Source organism: Podarcis cretensis (genome assembly GCF_951804945.1).
Source record: "Podarcis cretensis genome assembly, chromosome: 4".
In the NCBI taxonomy this organism is placed as follows: Eukaryota; Metazoa; Chordata; class Lepidosauria; order Squamata; family Lacertidae; genus Podarcis; species Podarcis cretensis.
The window spans coordinates 34147531-34174179 of NC_137173.1; the positions used below are offsets into that span (position 1 = coordinate 34147531).

Sequence of the window (26649 nt, forward strand, 5' to 3'; positions counted from 1 at the left end):
TCTGCTACCTATGCCTGATCACCCCAATAATTGAGAATTAATACTGTGCTTGCCACCTGTACTTGTGAGAGCTGTTTACTCACTGCTACAGTAGCATTAAAAATACAATGTTCCAACATTTGTTCCAACTTGCATCCTGAGCCGACGTCTTTGCTTAAAATGGGGGCAGCCAATGGAAAAAAACACAATGGTTCAACTTGACCTCAACATGAGTGTGTGTAGGCCTTGCTGGGGATTCAGTAAGGAGGAAAGGCATTTCACAGTGGGAGCTAGCCCACCAAGAAGCATTCTGGCAGTGTTGCTGCAGCCGTTTAAATATTATACTGCTATTTAAAGCTTCTGAAGAGTTTTATAGGTGAGCGAGAGGGAGGGAGGGAAGGAGGGAGACATAAATGATGACTGCCTCCAGCATTAAGCAACCCTGGGGTCATTTGTAATGTGGAAACTAGCAGTTGCAAGACTCCATGCACACACACACACAGCTGGTTCCTACTAACTGCTGGGAATGGATAATGCTTCATAGAGGCTTGGTGGAGCAAGCAGGGTAGTTGCTGTTCTGTCAAATCATCCTGCTTACTTACATATGGCCAGCTTATAGGCACAGGTTAACAGTCATTTTCTCAGTGACTGTGTACACACCCTACATTTAAAGCACCCCCCCAAAAAAAATAAAGAGTCATGGAAGCTTTAGTTTCACCATGCCAGAGCTACATGGGTCTGAAAAAACACAAAACCCCGTGTTGCAAAACGTAGCAATCTACAAAAATACAAACACAACACGCTGGCTAATAACTGTTAGTGAATATATATGATGTCATTCAAAATATACAAATAAGCCACTTCAAAATAATGTATATATCATACAACACATTTCATAAAATATACAAGTAACTACAAGTTATATATGTATCAGAGTCAAACAAAGAATCAAACAAATCAATTGAATAGAGAGGAACGCCAAGCCGTCTCTCAAAGGAAGACGTCTCACAAAAGTCTCAGAGGAAGACGGCTCTCCGAAGTCTCAAAAGGACAGTATATCTGGAATAGTTCAACTGTTTTGGAATAAAGTCTTCATCAGTGAACAATTATCAATGAAATATTCATACTAGTGGGGAACATGCTAGTAGATCAGTGCTCACCGGCGCTAACAAATAAGCTAAAAATCAAGACCCCTGTGAAGTTTCATGTTATGCCTTCATGTCACAGATTGTTCCCCAGCCCAACCAACGCCACTCCAATCCTTAACCTATTTCTAGACAAGTGCAATGGACAGTTTCAACATCTGAATAAGCATAATTCAGATTATAGCCCAAGGGGCAAAACGGAAGGTAGTTAACTTATTTAGCAGCTAGCCTAGATTAGAAAGCAGATGTTCTGAGCACAACTTAAGACTCCCAGCACCAGATAGCAAGCGCTCAAGGGGGCCACTTTGGTTGGCATGTGAGGGATGGCAGAAAGTTAAGGTTGTATCCGACACTGTGCAAGTGGTTTTCCTCTCAATTCAGTGAGACTTTCCCTTCCTCACTTTCCCCCTTTTACCCCCCAAAATCTTCTCCAGGGCGGTCCCCTGGCTTCCTGGAGCTGATTTTAAGGGCATGGGAAGCTGCAGAAGGAAGGGGGGAGGTGTTATGTTATGCAAGGAGATGCCACTGCAGACAGGAAGTGTTGGATACTACCCACAACTTATGCTGGGCATCTTGTTCCCTGCAATGGAGCCAGGATCAAGCCCTGCATGCTGTGCCTTGGTAGCTTTAAATGAAGCTAGATATTACTCTAAAAAAAGTAATTGCTCCTTTAGGGATTATTAGACTCAGTGACGGCACATCATTCTCTCGTTTACTTTGGGGCTGCACACAATCATCTGTTGTCCAGCTATCATCAGTGGCATAGTGTGCATTTTATTAGCTCATGCCAATTTGCCAGTAGTGACACCTCCTGGAAAGGCAGAGACTTTTCATCACTGGCACCTCACTTGTGGAATACCCTCCCCAAAGAAACATGGTTGGCACCCACTCTGCTCTTATTTAGATGCCAGGTTAGGACATCCTCAGAGGCTTTTTATGATTTTATGTCTTTCAAGCATAAATTAGCTTTAGGAATTTTCCACTCTGCTGTTAATTGTTTCATGGAATTCTTGTATTCTTTTTGTTGAGAATTTAAATTTGGAGACTGCCTTAGATAAATCTACAAGGAAGCATGGTGTATAAAAGTTTGAAATGAACTGAAACAAAAATTATTTCCATTTTCCTTTTTTTTTTTGTACCTTGTGCCAGGCTGCACCCTATTCCAGAACATCCTTTTATCCTGCATTCATCCTTCTCCTTCTTCCACTAAATATTTCTAACTGCAATGGCTTTTCTGAACTGCCCTAACTGTGCTTGCCCCTCCGTTCACTAAATGATCCCCTTCTGCATCGTTGCTGATCTGAATCACAGTGTTTTCTTCCCTGGTGCAGACTGTAAGCTGCAGGTTGAGAACCCAAAGCCCTTCAGCTCTTCCTGTTCCGCAGCTCCCATTGTATCAACCTTTGGGCCCTGCTGGCTGGGGCTGATAGGAATTGGAATCCAGCAATATCTAGAGAGACATGTCCCCACCCACCCTGTGAACATCCAAGATAAAGGTCCACGTCCTTTTGGCAGAGAATCTTATTGTGCAGTCTGCACAAATGGTTAATTGCTAACAGAGTCATGACTGAACTGAAAGTAGAACCGCCTACTTTTAGCCTGAAATGGCAAGCAGACAACAAATGCCTGGTGAGAAACCCAGTTTGCCCTGTGATGAGTGACGGTGCTTAACACAGCTTAGATGTGTTCGCAATCCCCAAGAAGTAACTCAAACATCAAAGGAGGCACCAAGAAGGTACTGTACCACATAGACAACAAATATTATTGTGGCCCCTTAAAGGCTAACACATTTGTTATGGTATAAGCTCTTGTGGACTAGAACCCCCTTCAGAATCTTGAGATATTATTCTCAGTTGGCAGGTATATAATATTCCTGATGGGTGTGGGGGGGGGAATGGTTAAAACAGTAGAGTAAAATGGAAATTAAATGCAAAATGTATAGTCTGTGACAGCTGGAGAAAGGCTCTAGCTCAGTGGTAGAGCCTCTGCTTTGCATGCAAAAGGTTCCAGATTCAATCCCTGCCATTTCCAGGTGGGATGGGAGAGAACCACGCCTGAAATCCTGGGCAGCTGCTGCCAGTCAGTGCAGACAATACTGAGTTAGATGGACCAATGATCTGACTTGGTACAAGGCAGCTTCCTATGTTCCTAAAAGTTTGGTGTGTGAAAAATAAGCACAGTGACCATTCCCAGCAGCACTAACTGGTGATCCCATAATCACCCATGTTTTCAACACAGTCCCTCTTCACGTCCAAACAGGCAGAATCAAACTTCTTGATTAATTGTAATTCAGTGGCTTTGTGCGGGAAGTCTCCCTTTAAAGTGCCTTTGCTGAAGAATGGAAACTTTAAATTAACTTAGCAACACTAGAACGGTTGCATTATTATCAATTAGCAGCCACTTAACTGAATTGTGACTGGCTGCACTTTCTGGTTTTCACTGCCATTTGACCCAATTGCTCGCTACTTTCCCTCCACTACACTAGCATATGTGTGTACACACACGCCTGTCAACTTCATGTGTCTGATGAAGTGGATTCCATTCTGTAAAAGCTTGGGCCATAATAAATATGTTAGTCTTGAAGGTGCTACAAGACTCCTTATGTGTTTTTTGCTGCAACGGACTAACACAACTACCCCTCTGGATGTTGTACCATGAAGATGAAGCACAAATAAGCCCATGTGGAATGGTCTGCAGTCTAATCAGACACAGAATCCTAATACGCAACAAAGGATCAAGTTTAAATTAGCTGATGCACATCTCTGCCTTTTCCTGATTTTCTCTCCAGGGTGCTCAGAAGCAAAGGTGGGCAGCAGGGCTCTTGCTCCTTTAACAGCTATGTAGAAGAGAGAATTTTACCAGAAGCAGCTTCTCCTGAAACATTTGATGCTACACAACTATGAGGGAGATACGAGTCCTTCATCTTCATATCTGGGGCTCTCTGAGGTGACCTGCCCTAAGCAATAAAAGTCTTTCTTAGAAAGTGAATTTGTTGTGTCAGAGTACCATAGCACTTTAACAGAGCAAATCTAAATAGGCAGCCAGTGATTCAATCCCTCCCACCAAATACTAATACAGTGGTATCTCGGGTTACATACGCTTCAGGTTACAGACTCCGCTAACCCACAAATAGTACCTCGGGTTAAGAACTTTGCTTCAGGATAAGAACAGAAATCGTGCTCCGGCGGCGCAGCAGCAGCAAGAGGCCCCATTAGCTAAAGTGGTGCTTGAGATTAAGAACAGTTTCAGGTTAACAATGGACCTCCAGAACAAATTAAGTTCTTAACCTGAGGTACCACTGTAGTCTGGAAGTGACGCTTCTCTCTTCCCTACCCACGCTGTTTTAATGGAGAGTTAAACCATAATAACAAGTGGTAATTGTGCCACTAAAGATGAGGTCCCAACTAACTTTGCCTCCCACCCCATCAGTTGATGACTGATTGGTCTTCAGCTGGTGGGACAGAGCTCAGTACTGAATCACAGGCAGGGAACCTGAGGCCCTCCAGATGTTGTTGGACTTCTGCCCATGGCCATTGGTGAGGGACAATGGGACTTGGAGCCCAACAGCACATTTATCCCCACAGCTTCTCTAGCCTTGCTCTAATGAATCACAGCTATACTTGAGGTGGGCCCAAACGGCACCACAAATACGAATATATTGTTCAAAACTAAGAAGCAGTCCCCCAAAATGTACATAGGAGGCTGAAGGTGGGTCTCAGGTCTGAAAAGATGGAAGACTACTGGGATAGAGTACTGGGCTTGGATGCCCAGCCTGAAAACTCAACTCTGTTATAAAGCCTAGAGCAAAGCAATCTTGGCCTAAGGTCACAGAGGTTGTTGCTCTGAACTTACCTGAACTTACTAGAGGAGCAATGAGATAAAAACCCATTGGAACACTACACCGAGAACTGGAGGGCACACTTTTCTAGCAGCGCTGGCCCAAGGCATTTTGGCACCTGAGGCAAACCACAAAAAATGACACACGCACCCCAGCCAGGGAAGAAGAGATGAGTGAAGATCTACACCAGGATCAATCTTACCCAATGGTTTAAGTCAGAATCGAAGGCTGTCGGTGGGGAGAGAAAAGGCCTGCTCTGAGTCTCACCAGGAAGATACAGAGCCTGGGAGACACCAGAAGGCAGCCCCCACCATCTCTGAGAGAAGATTGGCGGAGCCTCCTATTCACCAAGAGAAGCGGCACTGCTGTGGGGGTGGGTAGCGCAGAGGAAGTGGCAGGTCTGGCCCCCAAGGAGTGTGACGCAGCCATTGCTGCCACTGCAGCAGCAGCAGCAGCAGCAGCAGTAATGGGTGATGCATTCCTTGGGAGCCAGATCTGCTGCTCTCTGTGGATCCTGCTGCCTGAGATTGAGCAGGCTCTGCTTCCTAGTGAAACAACAGGCAAGCCAAAATTTCCTTCTTTGTTACAGTAGACAACCAAGTCATCTGTGCCTGACCCTACAAGTTTTGAGGAAATAAAGAAGACCATGCAGCTATTGAAAGAGGCAGTCAAAATCCAGCAGCTATAAATAAAACCCACTGCAGCACAATAGGCAAGCACACACCACTCCTTCTGTGTGTGTCGGGGGGGGGGGAGCTTTGACCAGCGCCCCTCATCAGTGCACATTGTTACCTGGGGGTGCTACTCGGTCCTGATACTTGGGCTCGAATTCGCTGATGGTGAGCAGCATGACTTGAATGGTCCCAATGAAGATACCAGCCAGGCAGCCGTAGAAGATCACATAGAAGAGTAAGATCTTAACTGTGGCAAGAGAAAAAATAAACACACAACAGTCAATGATGGAAGGCTAATTATGCAAGAGACCATTTGGGTACCCAGCAGCTTCTCAAGATTACAAGCGCCAAGTTCTGCAACAATTGCAATTAAAGAATCACGGAGTTGGAAGGGGGTTCAAAGGTGATGGAGCCCAACCAGAGATGTTGTTGGACTTCCACTCCCATCAGCCCCAAGCAGCATGGCCAGTGAGGAAGGGTGATGGGAGCTGGAGTCCAACAACATCTGGAGGGCTACAGGAAATCCTGTTACAGCACCCCAAAGGCAATGCCCTCAAAGAATAACATGTCATTGAAAATAGCCTGGACAGACCTGAAAATACTATTTGTGGTATTATATCTCTCACTTTCTCTCTGGCAGAGTCAGGACTGCTGCTCACAGAGGGAGCAATACTATGCACGTTTACTTAGAAGTTCTGTAGAGCTCAATGGCCTTAATCTTATAAAGGACAGAAAAAAATTGTGGGGTATAAGTCTGTTCATTGATGGTTATTAGCCATGACAGACATGTAGAACCTCCAAGTGCAGAAAAATTAATTTTGTTGTTGTTTAGTCGTTTCTGACTCTTTGTGACCCCATGGACCAGAGAACGCCAGGCACTCCTGTCTTCCACTGTCTCCTGCAGTTTGGTTAAACTCATGCTGGTAGCTTCAAGAACACTGCTTTCTGCCCACTGTTGGAAACAGAATACTGGACTTGGGTGGGTTTTTTGTTTGATCTACTTATGCTCTTGGTGGGATTCAAATCCAGTTATCTCTTTGCCCCAGCACCACAAATTCTAACAGTGAACACAAGCAGTGAGTGCCAATAGGACTGCAGTCTAAATGGGGACCCCAAGAAACAACAGGGAAGCATCCGGGTGGCTGGCGAAATGTTGAGGTTTGCAGAAGTATTTACAAAAACCATGAGGGGGCAAGAAACAGTCTGAAAGGTCTGAGCACGTGTAGGAGGCACAGAATGTAGGGTGATCGCTGAGAAAGGAAAACAGAACATGGAGAGGAGGAACAGAGTGGAATGCCCTACTTAGAGAAATTGACTGGTTGGAAATTCAAAGTGGAGCATTCCTTTAAGAAAGGAGGATCCACTGCAGAATTTTATTGTGGGTCTCACTATAATAGGCTCTAAACATAGCGGGTCATGGAGTGAACCTTGGACCTATCATACCTGCCCAACCCCTGCTTTGCAGGAGACCACAACATGTGGGCAAGAACGTACACACATGATAGGAAAGAGCTAGGTTCCTATGAACACAGAAATACACATGTAACTCTGGGCTACATGCAACGGCAGAGAGCTCTTAGGCACAGGAAGGCGGCTAGAAGCTCTTGCACCAGTGTAAATGAGCCCTTGCCGCCAAGTAAATGTGCTTGTGACTGTGACATCACAGACCCAGTTTGGGGGAGTCACATCCATATCTGAAGATGCATGAAAATTCAATTCCATGTAGCTCAGATGATTAGAGCATGGCAACAATAAGGCTACAGTTGTGGGTTCAATCCCCATACCGGCCACCTGCATATTCCTGCATTGCAGGGGTTGGACTAGTTGACCCTCGGGGTCCCTTCCATCTCTATGAATACATCAAGAAACACCAAGTATGGCAGATCTCCAGAGTCAAAATGCCTTTTGCCCAACATTTATTTCAATTGTGGCCCTGTGGTCCTATGCGCCCAAACAACTTTTAGCTTTCTTTTATGTAGTGCATTAATAAATGCATCTTGTAAAAGTCACACATTTGACTGCACTTGAGTTGTAATCAGCTAGATTCATATGCAAATTACAGGTGCAATTAAAGGGTTTTTGTTGTGGTTAAGGGAAGGCAAAGGGGGACATAAAACTTTATTACTAGGGTTGTTCCCAGGAATTGTGCACATACTGAAATCTGGTTTTATCAGTTGCGACTTTAGAGGGATTACCTCTATAAGATTCTGTGCTAGGCATCACAAGGCAGCCCTACTGGGTGAAGATGCCAACTCATGCCTTATTGTTTTTGTACTAAGAAGTCCACAGCAGCAAACATGTTGGTACTTAAGAGACCCAGTGCAAGACTACAAATGGGTGTAGCTGTTAGAGCGTCAGGCTAGGACCTAGAAGGCCAGGGTTCAAATCCCCACTTACTGGGTGACCTTGGGCCAGTCAATGCTTCTCAGCCTAACCTACCTCACTGGGTTGTTGTGGGGATTAAATGAGAGGGAGAACCATGCATGTCGGATAAGAAGTTGAGAAATAAATGTAATAAATAAATAAATAAATAAATAAATAAATAAAGTATTGGAGGCCCCATCTGCACTACACATTTAAAGCAGTATTATGCCATTTTAAACAGTCACTGCTTCTCCCAAAGAATCCTGGGAACTGCAGCTTGTTAAGGGGAAAACTTTCTGACAGTAAGAGCTGCTCAGCAGTGAAACCGTCTCCCATGAGAGGTGGTGGACTCTCCTTCCTTGGAGGTTTTTAAACAGGAGAGGTTGTCATGGATGCTTTAGCTGAGATTCCTGCATTGCAGGGAGCTGCAGTAGATGACCTTTGGGGTCCCTTCCAGCTCTAAGATTCTATGATTCTAAGGGGTGTTGATATGAGATCTTATTCTCCGCACAGAGCTACAATTCTGGTTTAACAGTCAATCCCTCTGTCCTGGGAGCTCTCATAGTTTTATTTCTTTCAGGGGGACAGGGGTCTGCTAACAACTGTCAGCACCCTTAAACTATACTTCCCAACATTCTTCGGAAGGGGGGAAATAATATCTATCTAAAGTGCTAAAATAGTCCTTTAAAAGGAGTGAACACCAATATAGAGAAGTTGCCGGTGAAAGATGAAACCCTAATCAAATAGGGGTTGTTTTCGTTTTCCTTTGAGGGAAATTAGACATGGAGACCAGCAGCAGTCCTTTTTTTTTTTTTTTTTTTGCACACTTGGGGCTAACACACTCTTCGGTAACCAGGCAGCAGTAGGCAAATAGCTGTGACGTCAGAGAGATTTGGACATTTTTTCCAGAGTACAGTCATAGGAGGTGCTGTTGTAACGAGCCAAAGAGTATGTCCGTTTACAGCAAGGTGCTGTGGGTAGGTTTTACTTTAATAATAATAAAATCAAAGTGCTTCAGAGAGTGAGGAGTCAGGTGTTTTAAGTCAGATTTCTGACCAGGGTGTTAACAAAGAACCAACCACATCAAAGTACACAGCCTATTGTGCGCTATGGAAGGCATCTACTATATGAAGGAAGTGCATGGGTTATAAAAGAAACAAAACAGCTTATTTCCTAAGACAGGGGTAAGAGCCTCAGCTGTTCTAGCTGTTCAGAAAGAGGAAATCAGGGACATTTTACTGGCCCTTCCAGCAACCAGGCATCTTTGCTTCTAAGGGATTCTAAGCAACAGAGTCTCTGAAGATGAGATTTTGTCTGAACACCCATTTTGTAGCTCAGTCTCTCTGTGGACTCCAGCTCCTCTCCCATCGTTAGGCAAGAATCCCCTTTTGCATCTGCCTTCTATGCAGACTCCGGCCAAGGATTTGAACTGGGAAGCTCCGGATATGTGGCACTTCCAACAGGACACTGACTGGCTGGAGACGGTGCAAGTCTGGCAGCAGCAGCTGGCAGAAACTCATGCGTGACTACAAAAAAGTTCCTATACCAATACGTGAATCATTTCAAAAATAACACCGTAACCTTTTCTCTTCCCCCAGCTATCTTTTAAAAAAGAAGAAGCTATTTATAACGTCGGGTCCTCTTAAATAAAGCCATTCTTATTCCTTACGAACAATCTTTCTGCTCCCCCTTTCCTTGGATCCGTTTGCTGTTTTGGCCTTAGTAATCAGTAATGTTTCTAAATTTGCACAAAGAGTTTTAGAAGGGAATGGAAAGTTCTAGATAAGACGGAAACTCCTCTGATGGATGGATCTACAGAGACACTCAAGATCACCTGCGGAAACCTCAGCAGAGGGAGGAGGAGGAGATTCAAGGGCACCCTCCCCTTCCCTTCAAGGGCAGACAAATCTAAATGCTTCCAATGCCAAAAAGCTCTGGGCATGCTCCATTCTACCCCTATGGGTATTGCTACAGACTTTTCTATCTGCTAACAACAAAGGGAGGGTGGTTGTGCTAAGCGCTTATTGTCTGTCATCAAAGGAGCATGTTTAAAATAAATGCTACCTTCTCCACAAAGCAGGTTAGAATACAGTCAATGGCCACATGGAGCGTTATGAAGGGTCATATTGAAAGAAGGAAAAGCAGTGGGAACAGTTTGATGCTCAGGCACCTTTCAGAGGTGTAAGCAAATGGAGAAGGAGAAACTGTGTGTTTGCCTGAAAACCTTTAGTGTCCTTTGCATTCGAGCCGGCTTGTGCAATGCAGAACCAAGGTAGTCAACTGGGGAAAGGGCCTCAGTCCTGGACCAGGAAGCAAAAGTGTGTGTGGGGGGGGGAGAGGTTTGTGTGTGTGAAGGGTAGCAATGAAAAAACATTAAGGTTTGACTTTTTAATTTTTTAAAAAATGGGCCCTGAACCTCAGTCTCATTCAAGTTGGGTTTAGTTGCTAGGAGACAGCCTTCAAGGACTTTATTATTCCTAAAGCTCCCTTTGCTTTTCCACCTGACCTTTTCTCTTTATCTCCGCTGCCAGCAGCTCAAGCAGGCCTACCCCAAATAAAGGTGTGCATGACAAAAGGAAGAAATCCGGCTTCCAAGCAAATGTGTGGTCAGTACCAAAGGTGGTTGGGTGGTTGTCCTTGGTGGTTGCGGTGGCACCCCATCCTCTCCCCATTCCCTCAGGGATCCCAACCCAGCCTTCCATTACCTCTTTGCTTGGGAAGGTGTCACCTTGACTAACCTTGAGCTGTGATGCATTATTAACCCTTTTGGGGTTGGGCAGAGTCTGGAAGGCAACCCTAACTCTCTCTCTGTTCCGTTCCCACGAACGATCACATCTCATCGTGGCCATTTTAGAGAGGTAGATAATGCAAACACACACAAGGCACCACTACCGCGTCCTTTCCCCTCCCTGAGTGGGCAATGGAGGGAGCTGCAGTGGCTGCTCTCCTGATGAGGAGCATGGCGGGCGGGGAGGAGTAAGAGGGGTGTGTGTCGGGCTCCCCCCTCTTTCTGTCGTGCTCCCCCCTCTTTCTGTCGCCCCCACCCCCTCCACCCTGCCCGCAATCACGACTCAGGCTTGGCTGACTACATCAAGTGCCCTTCAGCACGACCTTTGCAGGCGGGGAAAGGAAAGCAAGGCGCAAAGGAGAAGCAAGCGGCTTTTTCCTCTAGCGCAGAGGCAACAGGCTGCTTCGGAGCGACCCAAGTCATCGCGAGGGGGGGGGAAGAGGGGGGAAAAGCTGGGGATTCCCCCCCCCAAAAAATCTCTCTCTCCTCCTGTCTAGACGGTCGCGCCTGGGAAAAGCAAGCGAGCCGGCTAGCCTTAGTAAGCCCGAGGTGCATCTTCCAAAATAGCGAGGAGGCACGAAATGAATGAGACCCTTCTTTCCACACAAGCCAAAACCACACCACACCCCGGCAAAAAACACAGAGCGACGAGTCACACATTGCAGGGAAAGGCGCGAGCCTGGCACCGCGCACGATCCGAGGCCAGCCCTGCCTGGCGCCGCAGAGCGGGTCGCTTCCCTCCTCGAGTGGTGGTCGGAAGCTGCCCAGCAGGGGAGGCTCGGGGTGGGGAAGCCAGCCTTGCCGGGCAAGGAAAGCGACCGGGAAGGTTTCACACACCTTCTCCGAGCCGCCTGCCTCGGATCACAATGAGGCGAGCGAGCGGCAATTTAGTCGCGTGGAAAAGCATTTCCAGGCAGGGCACGAACAGCGGAGCTTCCACCTGCCGCCCACTGCCCACACACACGAGCGCGCACTACGGCTCTTCCTTCCCGCGCGGCTCGCCCGCAAGACCGCCTCGGGGGGTGTTTGGAAAGACGGGAGCCGAGAGGGCAAAAAGAGAGAGGACGCGTATATGGAGGAAGAAGGTACTCACACCAACTGCCTCCGGTCCGCCCTAGGAACTCCTTCTTCTCCGAGTTCCAGATGAATTTCTTCCAGTTGCCATCGCCTTCCTTCTTCCCGCGAGCCATGAGCGGAGGTCGGCGCGGCTTGTCGCCTCACGACCAGGAGTTCTGCAGTCCGGTCCCCCTTCAGAGACCGCAGCCTTGGCTTCGGAGCGTCCTCTCCGCGAAATTCCCGCCGGCAGGGCGCTCGCGCTCTCCAGGCGGCGCGGGGACCAAAGGAAGGTCTTTGTGTGCCCGGCGGGGCGTCCCACCCTGACGAGGTGGCGCGGGCGCGGGCGGGCGGACAAGCGCGCGTGTCGAGTAATCCGTGCCCGGAGAGAGAGAGAGAGAGAGAGACCGGCAGCCGGGCAAAGCGGTGCAGGAGGTGGCCTGGGGGCGGGGTGGAGGGAGAGTGAACCAGAGCGCAAGCCGGGGCGGGGGGGTGGGAAGGGAAGCAGAAAGCACGAAACCTGGCTCTGCCCAAGGAGAAAAATTAGCTGTGTCCCCTCCCACTCGTGCGGGATATATTGCCCAACTCCTGGGGCGAGCGCCGCCCACCCAAATGCCGGTAGCCAATGAGAGCGCCGCCTTGCCGGCGAGGGCGTGGGGCTTCGGAGGGGCGGAGGAGAGGACAAGTGCGCGAGCCGCAGGAGATGGCGGGAGCCGGGCTAGGTTGTCGGCGACGGCGGCTCTTCCCGCTCCCTTGCGTACCCCTCCCTCCCTCCCTCCTCCCGGGCAGGCACCTGCTTCGCGCGGCGGCAGAAGCAGGGAGAGGAGAGAGGCTCCACCTGCATGGGGAGGAAGGGAGGCAGGGGGAGAGAGAGAGCCAGGCAGGCGGGAGCAGGGCAGCCGCGTTCTCCGGGCAGCTGAGGCGCAGCGGCGGGCGGGTTGGAGCCTCGGTGGGCAGGTGGAGGCGGCGGGCGAGGAGCCTGCTTGGAAGCGGGGAAGGTGTCCAGCCAGTCCCGCAGAGAAGCAGCGAGCGGCAGCGGGAGAGGCGCGCGCCTCACCTGAGCTCAGCCAGGGGTGGGTCAAGAAAGCAGCCGGGGAGGAGGGGAAAGGGCTTGCCTTAAAAAATAAACCAGCCTAGGGGACGACCCCCCCCCCCTTCCAGGCAGTGAAAATGGGGCAGGCTGAAAACCGGGCAGGTCTCTCAGCATGTTGCGTCCATACCATGAATCGCAATATGGGGTTGTTGTTTTTCCCTTTGTTTTTTTCCCTGTTCCTAAAAGGAATGTGGAAAGACCCGCGTCAAGTCCTGGTCAAAGGTGCGCGCCAGGCATACGGATGAAGCGCCTTGTTCTGCCCGAAGCGGCGGCTGGGAATGGTGATCAACGGCTTCGCCTGCAGCCGATCTCGGGGTGGAGAAGGGCTGGGAGGAGGCCCCGATCCAGGAGCTCCTGTCCCCTAGAGGTGCCCGCGAGCGCGCGCCCTGCCCGCCTGCTTGTCCCTCCCGTCCCTCGTTCGCTGCTGGTGCCCGCGGGAGGCGGGGCTTCTCCGCCTGCCTGCAACGTCATCCCTGCAGCTTTCTGCCCGGGGAATGCCCTTCCCTGGGTCAACGTCCCCACTAGCGCGGCTTCGTGGAGGCAGCTACCTTCCCCATTGCGGAAAGTCGTTGCCCGCTCAGCCAGATTGCTTCATCCCAAAGGTCAGGTAGTCCCAGGACTCACCCCCAATCCAACCCCAGTGCTGCAGGAGATTCCAGATATTCACTACTAGCATCCCCAAAATGTACAGTACAGCTATGCCCTTTGCTGGGCAGAATCTCTGGGATAGCTGAGTCGGTGGGGAATGAGGTTCTCAGGGGAACGGGTTAGAGTCCCACGTTAGACAAAAGATTCCTGCATTGCAGGGGGCTGGACTAATGACCTTCGAGGTCCCATCCAACTCTACAAAATCTATGACCCAAGGGTTGTTGGGCCATTGCTCCCATGCAGTCCTCAGGTGGCAGCTGGGAACCTTGGGAAAGCACCCAAGGGTATGGTCCCAGGGACCAAGGAAGAATGCTTTCTGCAGTGGAACTTTTCTTCTTCACATTCCCTGTTCTCCCATTCTGCCTGCAGAGTCCTTGAGAGGTGAGCAGGAAGAGCAGTGCACAGGGATGGTATATTTGTGGAGGGAGACCTCTCCCCACTGTCTTTGGGCTCTGCTCCACCCTACACTGCTTTTCTGCTCCCCTCCCCCTGCTACTGCCCCCTGCTCCACAGCTCAGGTCGCAGGCAGAAAAAGATGACAATGGGAGGCTGAATGTCAATAGTACATCTCAGTCCCATGCCAGCACAGCCCTCTCCTGTGTTTGCATTGGAACCACCTGCAAGTATTTGTAGGCAAGTGGCCTGGGAGCAGGAGGCCTGTGGGAAGGGACTGTAGCTTGGAGAGTGCTCGGAGAGGAGGAGGCAGGACTTCAAAAGGAAAAAGAAAAGAAAAGGGACAACCAGGGAAGGACAGATCCGGCTGTCAGGGTGGGTGGAATATACATGGCAGGAAGTGTTTCCTTCTCTGTTTGACCTTGAAGAATGTGCTGCTTTTGGACTTGGAGAGCCCTGTAGTAACATATACAGAGAATGCTGGTCAAATTAAAGGCAGTTTCCACAACTACTGATTCTAGTTAGGGCCTCTCCCCTGCCCTTGATCCCCTCCCCTTCCCCTTTTGTGTGGAATCATACACTGGCCTTGAGACACAAGAGCTCTCCGCATGGAGAAAGCCATTTACTACACTGTGTAGGCAGCAAACCATCACTGCATGGCTTCTTACACAGGAGTGCACTCTCACACACACCTCTCTGTGCACCTGCCTAGGCCCACTCTGACACCCAACCAGGGCAATTTGTATTTTATAAACAAACAAACAAACTCTTTTACCTTAGATGCAAATGCACATTTAACTTTGTGGGCAGTTTGGCCTGCTTTGCCATTTTTCAAAAGGAGCAAATGCATAGATCCCCATCTTATGGCCACTTTTTTCTGATTGTCAGCCCAGTGCAAATTGCTCGTGTTATAATGGCTTTCTAATGATCCAGGTGTCTGTGAGTGCACTGGCAAGAATATTCATTGCTTCCACTTGAATACTGGTTAGAAACAGAAAGTTGAAAGATTTGGGAAAGGAATAGGTAAATTAAAGAAGTAGCAGAGATGGAAGGTCCATCTATCTAAATCGGGAGTACTGTAGTCAACCTTTTTATACCTACTGCCCACTAATGCATCTTTCTTGATGGTGAAATTTCCTGACCGCCCACCAGTGCTCGATGGAAGGAGGATTCAGCTTGAGCCGTAGAACCCCCTACTGCCCACCTAGAATCCTGAAACGCCCACTAGTGGGCAGTAGGTTGACAACCCCTGATCTAAATGCTGGTCTGCCCCATAAGGATGTACAGCAGTTGGGGTGAGTATAAGTGGCCAAAGGGGCATGGGGATAGGGGGTGCAGAAAACTTTTGATTGTTTCTTCCATAGTACAACCCCCCAACATAGGGCCTATTGATCGCTGGTAGTTTTGGGATGGATGAGGGTAAACGGACTGAAATATAGTGAAGAGAATGCAGAAGTAATGTTGGTTGGAAAGACCACTGCTTTGGAGAGAGATTTGCAATGGGGGGTTGGACGGCGTTACATAGGCTTCCTCAACCTTGGCCCTCCAGATGTTTTGAGACTACAATTCCCAGCATCCCTGACCACTGGTCCTGCTAGCTAGGGATCATGGGAGTTGTAGGCCCAAAACATCTGGAGGTTAAGGAAGCCTGGCGTTACACTTGAAGGAAAAATAGTTTTTTTAAGGGGTGGGGGAGGATACTCCTGGACACAGATGACCTCATTGGTTAGGAGCGACTCTTACCAGTTTAGGCTGCTTTGTTAACTGTAACCCTATCTAGGGTAAATTTACCTGGCCTCAGTAGCACATGTGCTGGTTATTTCCAAACTGGACTAGGTAGGGTTGCCTTTGAAGATAGTTCAGAAACTTCAGCAGGTGCAAAATTCGGCCACCAGGATGCTTGCGCAGGCTAATTACCCATTCTGGGCTCAGTTTAAAGGGATAGCACAAATCTTTAAAGTGCTGAATGGTTTGGGATCAGGGTCAGGTTAGGACTATTCTGTACTCATATGAATGAACCAACCCAGGTCCTAAGATTGGCCTCAGAGGCCTTGTCCATGGTACCCATCAACCCAACTGACGTTAGTGGACAGGGCCTTGTCAGTGTTGGCCCCACATTGGTGGAATTTCCTCCCTCTAGAGGTCCAGCAGGCCTCCTTTCTTTAAGTGGTCCCTAAATACTTTTTAAAACAAACACATAAAATCCTGCCACAGTTTTTAGCCGATTGCTGGCCCCTATATATGCTAAATAATTTTCATAAGTATTTTAAAGAATCCACAAATTGCTGTAGAAATGCAGAGAACTGAATTTAAGATTGGGAAAATGAGAACAGTGGCGTAGCGTGGGTTGTCAGCACCCGGGGCAAGGCAAGTAATTTGCGCCCCCTAACCCGTGGATTTGCGCCCCCTAACCCTAACCCCCAGATGTTGCACCCGGTGCGGCCGGCCCCCCCTGCACCCCCCACGCTACGCCACTGAATGAGAAATAGAGAGGCCCCAAAATAGACTGGTACAGCCATCCCTACATGCCCCATACCTGCAAATTGGGTAGCTCTGCATTTAAAGCTTCGGATCTACTGCCTTAACATATAATTGGAGCCTGTGTTTGAGAAAGTTGTGCCATTGCCCCCTGGGATGTAGCCTCCACCACCTGCATATAGCTCTATTCCACTAGGAACAGCAGTAAGCAAAGCCATATTTCCGTGTTCACATTATTAAGTTGTGTGTGTCCCTGTGTCCAAGAGGTCCTTTTCTCCTTGTCTTTTGTGATGGCAGATAACTAAGTTACTATTTTAGAAATGGTCATGTTTCGAACAAATTGTTTTTGTGTGTATGAAATTGCTTTCATTGCTTTGATGTATGAGATGGTTATGTTTTCATTGTTGACGTTTTTATATTGTTTTATCACTTTGAGATGTTTTACATTACAGGAAGTGGTTCATAAATGGAAATAAATAAATAAATGTGTTTGTGTGGTTGGGTTTTTTTTAAATGATTCAAGGAGCTTGTGTCTTTCTGAAAGGCCTCCCCTGCTGCCAGTACTTTTCCCCTTCTAATCTGAGCTTCAGCGTCTCGGTACATAACTAAGGCCCATTGTGACATCAACAACTATTAGACTAATTATCTCCTTTTGCCCTCTCCATGTTAGAATGTTTGGAAATACCAGGCTTACGGTGGCAAGCTGAACCATGCAGCAGATTTCAAGCATCCCCACCAATGTATTGCGGGCATCCAGTTAATTATATTACTAAGGCCTAGTCCGTGCAAATGGATTTTACTCATTATGGACCATATTCAACTAGATTGTTGTGCTGGTGGAAGCCAGTGCGCCGTCCCCAAATCTGCTCTGGAGGGTTGGAGGAATTAGGGTGTCAGGAGGAGGAGGAGGCAGGAGATGGGAAGAAAGTTCCATTGTGCAAGGTGACCTCTTGGGCTGGCTTAATCTTAGCCTTAGCACTATGTTAAATACAATCCTCTGTGTAGGGCCTGGTGTAGACCAAATAATAAGCCTTCATTCCTCATGAATACACACTTCTGCCTCCAGGAATATTCCTAGTAAATCAAGAAGTGGAAGCAAATGCGTTGCTTATTGAATCTGATTGATCCACACCTGTTCTTGGGGTAGAAATAATTGGTGAACATGCACATGCTGTAGCAGAATAAAAATGATCTAATAACTCCTTATTACTATGCACATTTGTTTCAACAGCTGAACTACAGCTTCCACTTGGGGATAGGGGGTTCCCTATCTTTTGAGGTGTCACCTTCAGAAAAGCAGGATTCCCCAATCTTTGCTCGCTGTTGAGCACTGAAAATACGACTCCTGAGTGTGTAGGAAGGGACCTCCAGCCAAACATTTGGTAGGCTGACAATATGGAACAGATGGGACTGAAATATATTTCATCTATGCTACCATCCTCCAGCCCACATGGCCAGGAAGGCAGGAAGTGGGTGGCACAACATCTCATCTCTGATTGAGAAGCAAGAGTGAAGCACTTGATTTTTCTCACTTGCTCAGCATTGTGGGTTACTTTCCTGGTGCACTGATTGGGTTGGAGACTAGCACATTCAGAGAATGGAAAGGAGGAGTCATTCCAGGATGCTAGTAGACTCCCATGGAAGGATGCCTTGATTCAAATCCCATCTGCATCATAAACTCACTGAATATAAGAATATGAATCCATATCAAGCCTTCGACAATAGACCTCTGAAGGGCATCATTATGGATTTATCTACAAGCCAGTTACAGCCAAAGGAGGTCTTGATAATGGGTGTTTCACTGCAACATTCTCTTTGTCTGATTGGCTAGAACTACTTTTCTAAATGTTCATCCTTGCTATGGCTTCATTCATTGGCTAAAAACGCTGAAAGGTGGAAACAGACTTTTTCTCACAAAACAAATGAAGAGAATTTTAAATATATATTTTTAAAAGTAAAACTTGTCACAGAAAATATAGCCTCTTGGGTAGTGTGTCTGGATTGTGCAGTGAGCTAACCACTCATAGCAGTGAAATTTCTATGTTGTCTGAGCCATAAAATCCATAAAAATATCCCCCCTTGCAATAATGATGCTCAGTCACATGCATTTTCCAAACATCTTCCAAAGTTCTGGTTCAGGCTGTCAGGTATTGCCTGTGTTGAAGTCCCTACTAAAGAAGATTGGCAAATTAAGTTAATGGAATATATGGAAATGGCTAACTTAACTGGGAAACTTAGAAATTAAGACAACAACAAATATAAAAAAGAATGGGAAATGTTTATTGCATATATACAAAAGCAATGTAAGGAAGTCAATACATTAGCAGGGTTTAAAAAAAAACCCCACTTGTAATGTTATGGATAATGTTTAAATAAGGAACTAATTAGAGATAAATATTTGCATAAATGAAAATTATACAAAGGAATGAGGGAAGGAAGTGGAGGGAAGTCAGGGGATTCGTTGTTGTTGTTGTTGTTGTTGTTGTTGTTGTTGTTGTTGTTATTTAGTTGTTTAGTCATGTCCGACTCTTCGTGACCCCATGGACCAGAGCACGCCAGGCACTCCTGTCTTCCACTGCCTCCCGCAGTTTGGTCAAACTCATGCTGGTAGCTTCGAGGAATCCCAAAATATGGATCAATATTAAGAGTGTATCTAGATGTTTTAAATTGTTTTATTTTGTGTGTGTGTTTTTCTTTTTAATCTAATGATTGTTTATTGTGAAAATTAATTAAAATATATAAATAAAAGAAAGAAAGAAAATTTTGTCCTTTATCCAAAATAATGGATCATGGCTTAATGACATGCTATGCGTGAGAAAGGCCCAGTGTCCAATCCTAGGCAGCTCCAGTTAGAAGGGTCAGTTGGCAGGTGATGGAAAAGACCTCTGCCAGAGACTTTGGAGAGCTGCTGCCAGTCAGACCAGACCATACAGGGGTAGCTGGACCTGACCTGGTATAAGGTAGACCCAGTGTCCCTAAAACACCATCTTTACAAAACACAATGGAATGGGACTTTGACTTCTCACTGAAAACCAAAAATTTATATTAAATAAACATTTCTAGTAAACTTTGTAGCATGTAGGAAAGCTTACCTCCCCCATAAAGTTTGGCACCATCCACCTTTTTGCTTAATACAGAGAGAAATTCCCTCAGGGAAGAACCACATATCCTGCAGAATAAATTGTGGTGCAGCAAGCACATAACTTCTGATCAACTCTGGCATTCTTGGTTTTCTTTCATTTGTGGCAGCCGGCCAGTGTAAAGACAGGCAGCCATCACTGAAGGTGGGTTTGGCAGCTGAAACCTCTCAAATCCTTCCTAAGCTTGATACTGGCCAAAAATCACTCTCCTCTTCTGTCAAAAGGAAAGGAATTGTGCCAGTATGTATTCTGTACCTATTAAAAGTAGTGAAATACATTCCTCCCCCCACCTCTCCTTTATAATTCACTTTCTAGAACATATTGGGTTTTGCCCCTGAGGGAGTTTTACACTACATTAAGCAAAAAGGTACATACCCTTTTAGAAACTCATGGATAAAAAGTTAATGGGACAAAAAAAAAAAAAAAAGTATAAGGATGGTGCTTGAAATAATGTAATAAGATGATTCGAGTGCATGCACGTGGAATGCAAAGAAAGGAAACTTCCCACCTTCTAATTCTGTTTGAGTTGCTAAATTGGTGAACTTACATTATAAAGGAGCAGTTTTTCCCAAGTAGAAGACTAGAAAAACCTTAGTCATTGCTCCCTGATTAGTTACAAACTTGTTGGTACTCCAAAACACAACACAACACTTTCATCACTTTCCATCCAATTTTTCATGAAATTGATGGACTACGCAGAATTAGACAAGTTAACAGGAAGGATCCGAGACCGGCGGGACCAGAGGTCTACCGAAGACTGGACTAAATTTACTGAGTATCTGAAAAGTATCTGTGATGATCAGATTACGTTTGTAGGACTACAAGAAGTTCTGTGAGGAGTAAGTTAAGAAATATTGTAAAAATGGAAAGGGAGAAATGATTTGCTAGAAAATGTAAAGGCAATATGAAGTTAAGAATTGCAGGAGAAATAATCAAGACGGAAGGCTATCAGAGATGCTGAAGGAAGTCCAAACAAGGACATATGTATAATAATTTGTGTGGTATGTCTTTAAAATTTTTGTATGCTAAAAAATGAATATAAAAAATATTATAAGATGGGGAGGGGGGAAATAACACAACACAACACTTGCATTGTATGGCTTGTGGTCAGTCTTTTCCAACCGGGTGCTCTCTGGATGCTGTGGACTCCCAACTTCCATCAACCCCAGCCAACATCCTGTCCCTGTTGGAATAAGGTTAGCTGTTACTGTATTTTTATTGTAACACAATGTGATTCTTTTCATCAGCTGCTCAAAGAAGTTTAGATATAGGGTGGTATAGCATTAAATAAGTAAGTCGGCTGGGAGGCTGCAGCTCAGGGGTAGAGCATTTGTTCTGCATGTTGAAGGTCTACAGTTTAATCCCTGGCATCTCCCAGGAAGTCTGGGAGAGACTCCTGCCTGAAGCCCTGGAAAATCACTGCCAGCCAGTGTTGACAATACTGGGCTAAGATGTAATCATACCACCCGATAACCAATTTAAGTCAAAATGCTAAATTTTCCATGGCCTCTAAGCAGCTAGATTAAAAACATGCTTACACCCTGCATCCCAAGATTGCTGATACGATCGGGTGATTTTTAAATGTGCTGGCTTACTGTAAATTATATTAAACTGTGTTAGCAATAGTGGCGTTGAGTGTATTCAAAGCCTTTGATTGCATTGATTGGAATGTAGAATTCATATCCCACTATCAAGTTGGCACCAAATTTGAAAGGGCAGTATGTGCTATTCACAATCTAAAGAAACAATACAAATGAATGGATGTTGACTTGAAATAAATGCAGTTGAATTTTGGTACAAACAAGGCTGTCCCCCTCCCCCACCCCCGGTGTTCACTTTCCATTTTAAAAGAAATCTGTTTTATTTCTGATGTTAAAATGCAAAGTTCTGAGCATCTATTCAACCTAGGATCCTTTTGGGGAAGTCATGGTTTTGAATGTGTTGAATTTGCTTTGAATGTATGGTCTGGATCTGCCCATATTTTTCACAACAGGTCAATTGTGGATCTGCATAGTCTATTTGGCTGTTCTGCTTTGGACAAGTCTATATACTTTGGCTGTTCTCATTTCCGATTTGCATCCAATATCCTAATGAAAAAGAGAAGTGAAGTGAATTGTTACTATACCTGTGCTTCTCTCAATTATATATTGCTTGTTTTCGATAATATAATAAAATACCTTCCTCTGTTATAATGGAACAGCTTAATGTAGTTACGTTAGGTTTAAATATGGTAATAAGCACCTCAGAGCTTCTACCCTTTCCTGGGGAAAAGTGGGAAAGTATCACAGATTATCAGAATGATATAGAAAACAACACAGCACTTGGGCAATCGGGAGTTTGGGCAAATAGGAGTGCACCTTGCAAATATTATATTGATGTAGAGATACACAGGAAATGCCCAGTAAATTCATATGTATCTAGCTAACAGGAATTGTGTTACGAACACAGGAAGAACATAAGGAGCTGCTTTATGTTGAATTAGATCCTGGGTCCATTTTGCTCAGCATTGTCTATTACACTGACTGACAATGGCTCCAGGGGTTTAGGGAAGAGTTTGTCTCCCAGCCCTACCAGGAGATGCTGGGGATTGAACCTTCTGTAGGGAAGACAGACTCTGCTTGTGTTGGAAGAGCCAAATGTCCCTCCCTCCCTTGATGAGCTGAAGAATGCCATCAACTCTCAGGCATGCAGTAATCAATACCAAGCAATGTGTCCTCCCTGGGAAACAGATTGTCCTGATCCATAGGGAGGCCCACCACCATAGGTAGGTGGTGGCCTAAGCAAGGGCAAAGTTGGTAAGTCCAGGGTCCCAAACACACAAGAAGGCAAAATAATGGAGGATCAGCACCTTGGAGAGGGACTGAGGTCCAGGTTTCAGTACCAAGTTAATACAGTAATCCTATAACCGAGGCAGAACATACAAGTTGTCTCAGCAATGTCCTGGGGCAACTGTCTGATCTTTATAGCCTTGGCTAAGTATTTATTGACTAGAGGCTGCATCCCTGAATCTAGCCAGTTAATGGGCCAGTTCTAGCCAGAATCTAGCCAGTTAATGGGCCTTCTGCAGCTGTTTTCTTAGACTTGTTAGTATGCCTCCTTGGGAGTCTCTTGATTTTCCAAGGAGTCTGTGGACCAAACATTGTAGTTCCATTGATTACAGCTCTACATGGGGGATCATCCTTTTCCTCCTCAGGGCCGCCACTGTTGAAGGACTCTGTCTCCAAGGATTCCTGGTCTGGGGCCATGACATACCGTAGATCTTGTCAAACAAGCAGCATGTCATTTGCTGCTAAGACAAAAAACCTGGTTGGATCTCCTGACCAGCTGGCCTTTCTATGAGTTGAAGAAAGAAATCTACCCCCTCAGTCCAAAATTTACCTTTCCATAATTTGGTAAGAAAGCTTTCATGCAAGGGATGCACTGATTTGGCGCTCTGGTGGCAGCAGGAGGGTGGGGATAAGATTGCTTCCAAGAAGAGGCAGCATGAACACGCACATTGCAGTTGTCATGTGGTGCATGAAAATCAGGCACGTATGGTACCATATTGGAAACAACCCACTGTTCTCTTTTCCCTGTGGTTGTTGATTTTTTTTGCTGGATAACCAAGAGGCATCTTATTATCAAAGAGCAAGGATGTCTGGCTCTCAAAAAATCATAAGGAACAATTCAATCACAGACACCCCTCCTAGTGTCCTGTTGCAGAGGACAACCTCCTAATTTACTGTGGCCTCCTGAAGAAGAACTTCTCTCCACCCCTCCTTCCACGCAATAGGTCGTCTTTGCATTTCCCTTCCTTCCCTTTTTCTCCTATTAGCTCTTGCACAGGAAACCATGCTGCTTTGCAACAATGCACATTTCCATCCTAACTTCCTTCGACATTGCCGAAAGTCAGCATGCTGAATTTATGCTGAGCTGTCTGATAGTTTTCATCATGACTTTTGGGATTTATTACAGTAGGTATTGAATTGGTTGTTTTTGCTACACACTGCTTGGGAACGAGCGTTTTCTTAAAAGCCAGTTTATTTATTAAACATAAGGATGAAATCCTAAGGACTCGTGTGTGTGTGTGTGTGTGTGTGTGTGTGTGTGTGTAAATTGAAGATGGTTGAATTGCTTCATTCACTGCCTTGAGAGGCTCATGCTAGCAGGTTGGGTTTATAGAATCACTGAATTGAAGAGCTGGAAGGGACCACAAGGACCATCTATTTTTTTAAAAATAAATATTTTTATTAAGTTTTAGAAAAGACAACAAGCATGAAAAAGAAAAACAAATACACAAAAATACAAAATTATAAAATACATAAGAAAAAAGAAAAAATAGTTTCAAAAAAGAAAAGAAAAAACACATTTTAAGAAAAAAGAAGAAAAAACACAAAAATCCCTCTTTTTACTTCTCATCTTTGATTCACTTATTTTCTTGACTTCCTCGCATCTCCCTTTTTTGTATCCCTGTTGAAAATTAATTCAGCAAATTCATATCCAATTTATTTGTCTAATTATCCATCCAATCTTATTTTTAACCTCGTTGCTAGAACCCCTTCAGTTCATTTCAATGCCATTAACATTCAAAAATTCTACAATATTTCTGTAAGTAAATTTTAAATTTTTTCCATTCTTCTTCCACCGACTCTTCTCCCTGGTCTCGGATTCTGCCAGTCATTTCCGCCATCTCCATATATTCTATTACTTGCATCTGCCATTCTTCCAGAGTGGGTAGATCTTGTGTCTTCCAATGCTTTGCGATGAGTATTCTTGCTGCTGTTGTTGCGTACATAAAAAAAATTCTATCCTTCTTTAACACCAACTGGCCGACTATGCCCAGGAGAAGGACCATCTAGTTCAACCCCCTGCATTGAATGAATCTTTCACCCAATGTGGGACTTGAACCCACAACCCTGAGATTCAGACTCTGCCAACTGAGCTATTCTTCAGGGGGCTAACAGTTGTCTTGTATTCCTTTGTCATTTTCTGGTTTCTTTGGCAACTATTTCTTTCCCTATGGAAATAACAGAAGAGAAATCAAACTAATGCTAACTTGAGGACTGAAGTAGTTTCCTTTCCGATTTGTCTGGGAAGCCAAGAAGCCAAAGTGGTCTGCTCATGGCTTCAAATCTGTCGTCATACTACATTTTCAGCCATACTGATATCAAAGTGCTCTCTGCATCCTACAAGAGTGAGAACTGATGCTTTCAATGGGCACCTCCCAGGAACTGCAGGACTGCAGGGTTAAATTTATTAGACTTCCCCCATTAACCTAAATTTGTTCCATGCATCTCCACCCAGTATCCCTTCGCCATTTTTGGCATGCTGGCCCAATCTGAATATTCCTTGCATAATCCATCTTCTATTTCCATAACTACTGGCTTACTAATCTTTTGTAATATAATACAATTGGAGTTGGACTAAATGGGATTTGGGTTCCCTCCAATCGTGCAATTTTACGGTTGTAAGATGGCACTGAAGAGACTGCTAAAATGGTCAAACCAGTTTCTATATTAAGTAAATAGCCTGTTAAGTATTGGCTGTGTTATGTAAGTTTGGGCCAAAGGGTTGCCACAGAAACTACAAGCTGAAGAAACTTCTAACAGGCGAACTGAAGGGGACAGGCCTTCTCCCCTCCCTTAGCTGGAGGTGACGTAAGCAAGGGCTATGAGAGGGAACAAAGGTGAGGCAGTTTTCCAACTGGGCTGGAAAGCGACAGGGAAGCCTGATTTGGCCTCTGTGAGATTCCAGTGCTATGGCATTAGGGAGTCTCCTTAGAAACCTGGTGAGGTGGAAGTGTTCAGGAATTAAGTGCAACCTGTTCTGGAAGCGGCTGCAGTCCCCATGAAGGAACAGATTCATAGCCTGGGAATATTCCTGGATTCAATGGAAGGCTTATGCCAGCTGAGGCTGATTTGCCAGCTACAGCTGTTCCTAGACAGGGATAACTTGGCCTCAGTTGTTCCTATTCTGCTGACCTCTCATCTAGGCTATTGTAATGCACTGTGTGTGGAGCTGCCCTTGGAGACTTTCCAAAGCTGCAGCTAGTGCAGAGTGTGGCTGCTAGGATGGTGACTGGGGTAGCCTCATGGGACCATGTGTCACTGGTCCTGAAAGTTCTGCACTGGCTGAGCACAATATAAGGAGTTAGTACTAGCATTTGCTTGTTGTTGTTTAGTTGTTTAGTCGTGTCCGACTCTTTGTGATCCCATGGACCAGAGCACGCCAGGCACTCCTGTCTTCCACTGCCTCCCGCAGTTTGGTCAAACTCATGCTGGTAGCTTCGAGAACACTATCCAACCATCTCGTCCTCTGTCCCCTTCTCCTTGCGCCCTCCATATTTCCCAACATCAGGGTCTTTTCCAGAGAGTCTTCTCTTCTCATGAGGTGGCCAAAATATTGGAGTCTCAGCTTCAGGATTTGTCCTTCCAGTGAGCACTCAGGGCTGATTTCCTTAAGAATGGATAGGTTTGATCTTCTTGCAGTCCATGGGACTCTCAAGAGTCTCCTCCAGCACATAATTCAAAATCAAGTACTAGCATACACCTCCCTAAATGGCTTGTGAATCAAGTACCTAAAACAGCACCTTCCACAATATTAACCATCTCAGACCGTATGATCAGCAGGTGAGAGCTTGGTGTTGGTGCCACCAGTGGGGGGGGGGGGTGCTTAGTTGGTGTTAAGCAGTGTCAGGGCCTTTTCAGTGGTAGTTCTTCAGTTGTGGAATGCCCTCTCTGGAGAAGTGTGTTTTTCTCCCACATTATTGACTTTCAGGAGAAACCAAAAAACATCCTCCATGTGTAGATGAACATTTGTTTGGTGAATGTGTGAACTCGCTCTTAGTCTCATAACTAGTGGTGGCAGCTGCCGTGGTTTAAAACCTAACAGATTATTTTATGTCAGCTACCATGTTAGGTGAGTCTCTTCTGTAAACTGCTTTGAGGTGTGTTTTTTAAATGTGGTATATACATTTTATGAAATATAAACAAACAATAAACCAGCCATTATCACTATCAGTACTATAACCATAATCAATACTAGTAGTACTGGCAGCATTTAACATGTCTTTAGACA

At 45.8% G+C, this 26649-nt stretch overlaps 2 protein-coding genes across 2 annotated transcripts in view; both read right to left on the reverse strand.

Annotated features, from left to right (window-relative positions):
- ATP1B1 (ATPase Na+/K+ transporting subunit beta 1) overlaps nt 1–12345 on the reverse strand; it is a 32361-nt gene extending 20016 nt beyond the window's left edge. Inside the window, exons 1-2 of the mRNA XM_079974107.1 lie at nt 11882–12345; nt 5755–5883 (exon numbers count right to left, since the gene is read on the reverse strand). Of these exons, the coding sequence (XP_079830233.1) occupies nt 5755–5883; nt 11882–11978 (226 nt within the window). The 5' untranslated portion in view covers nt 11979–12345. The remainder of the gene's footprint in view (nt 1–5754; nt 5884–11881) is intronic.
- The window catches only part of SLC35A5 (solute carrier family 35 member A5), a 340246-nt gene that overhangs the window by 209749 nt on the left and 103848 nt on the right, over nt 1–26649 (reverse strand). The window lies entirely within an intron of this gene.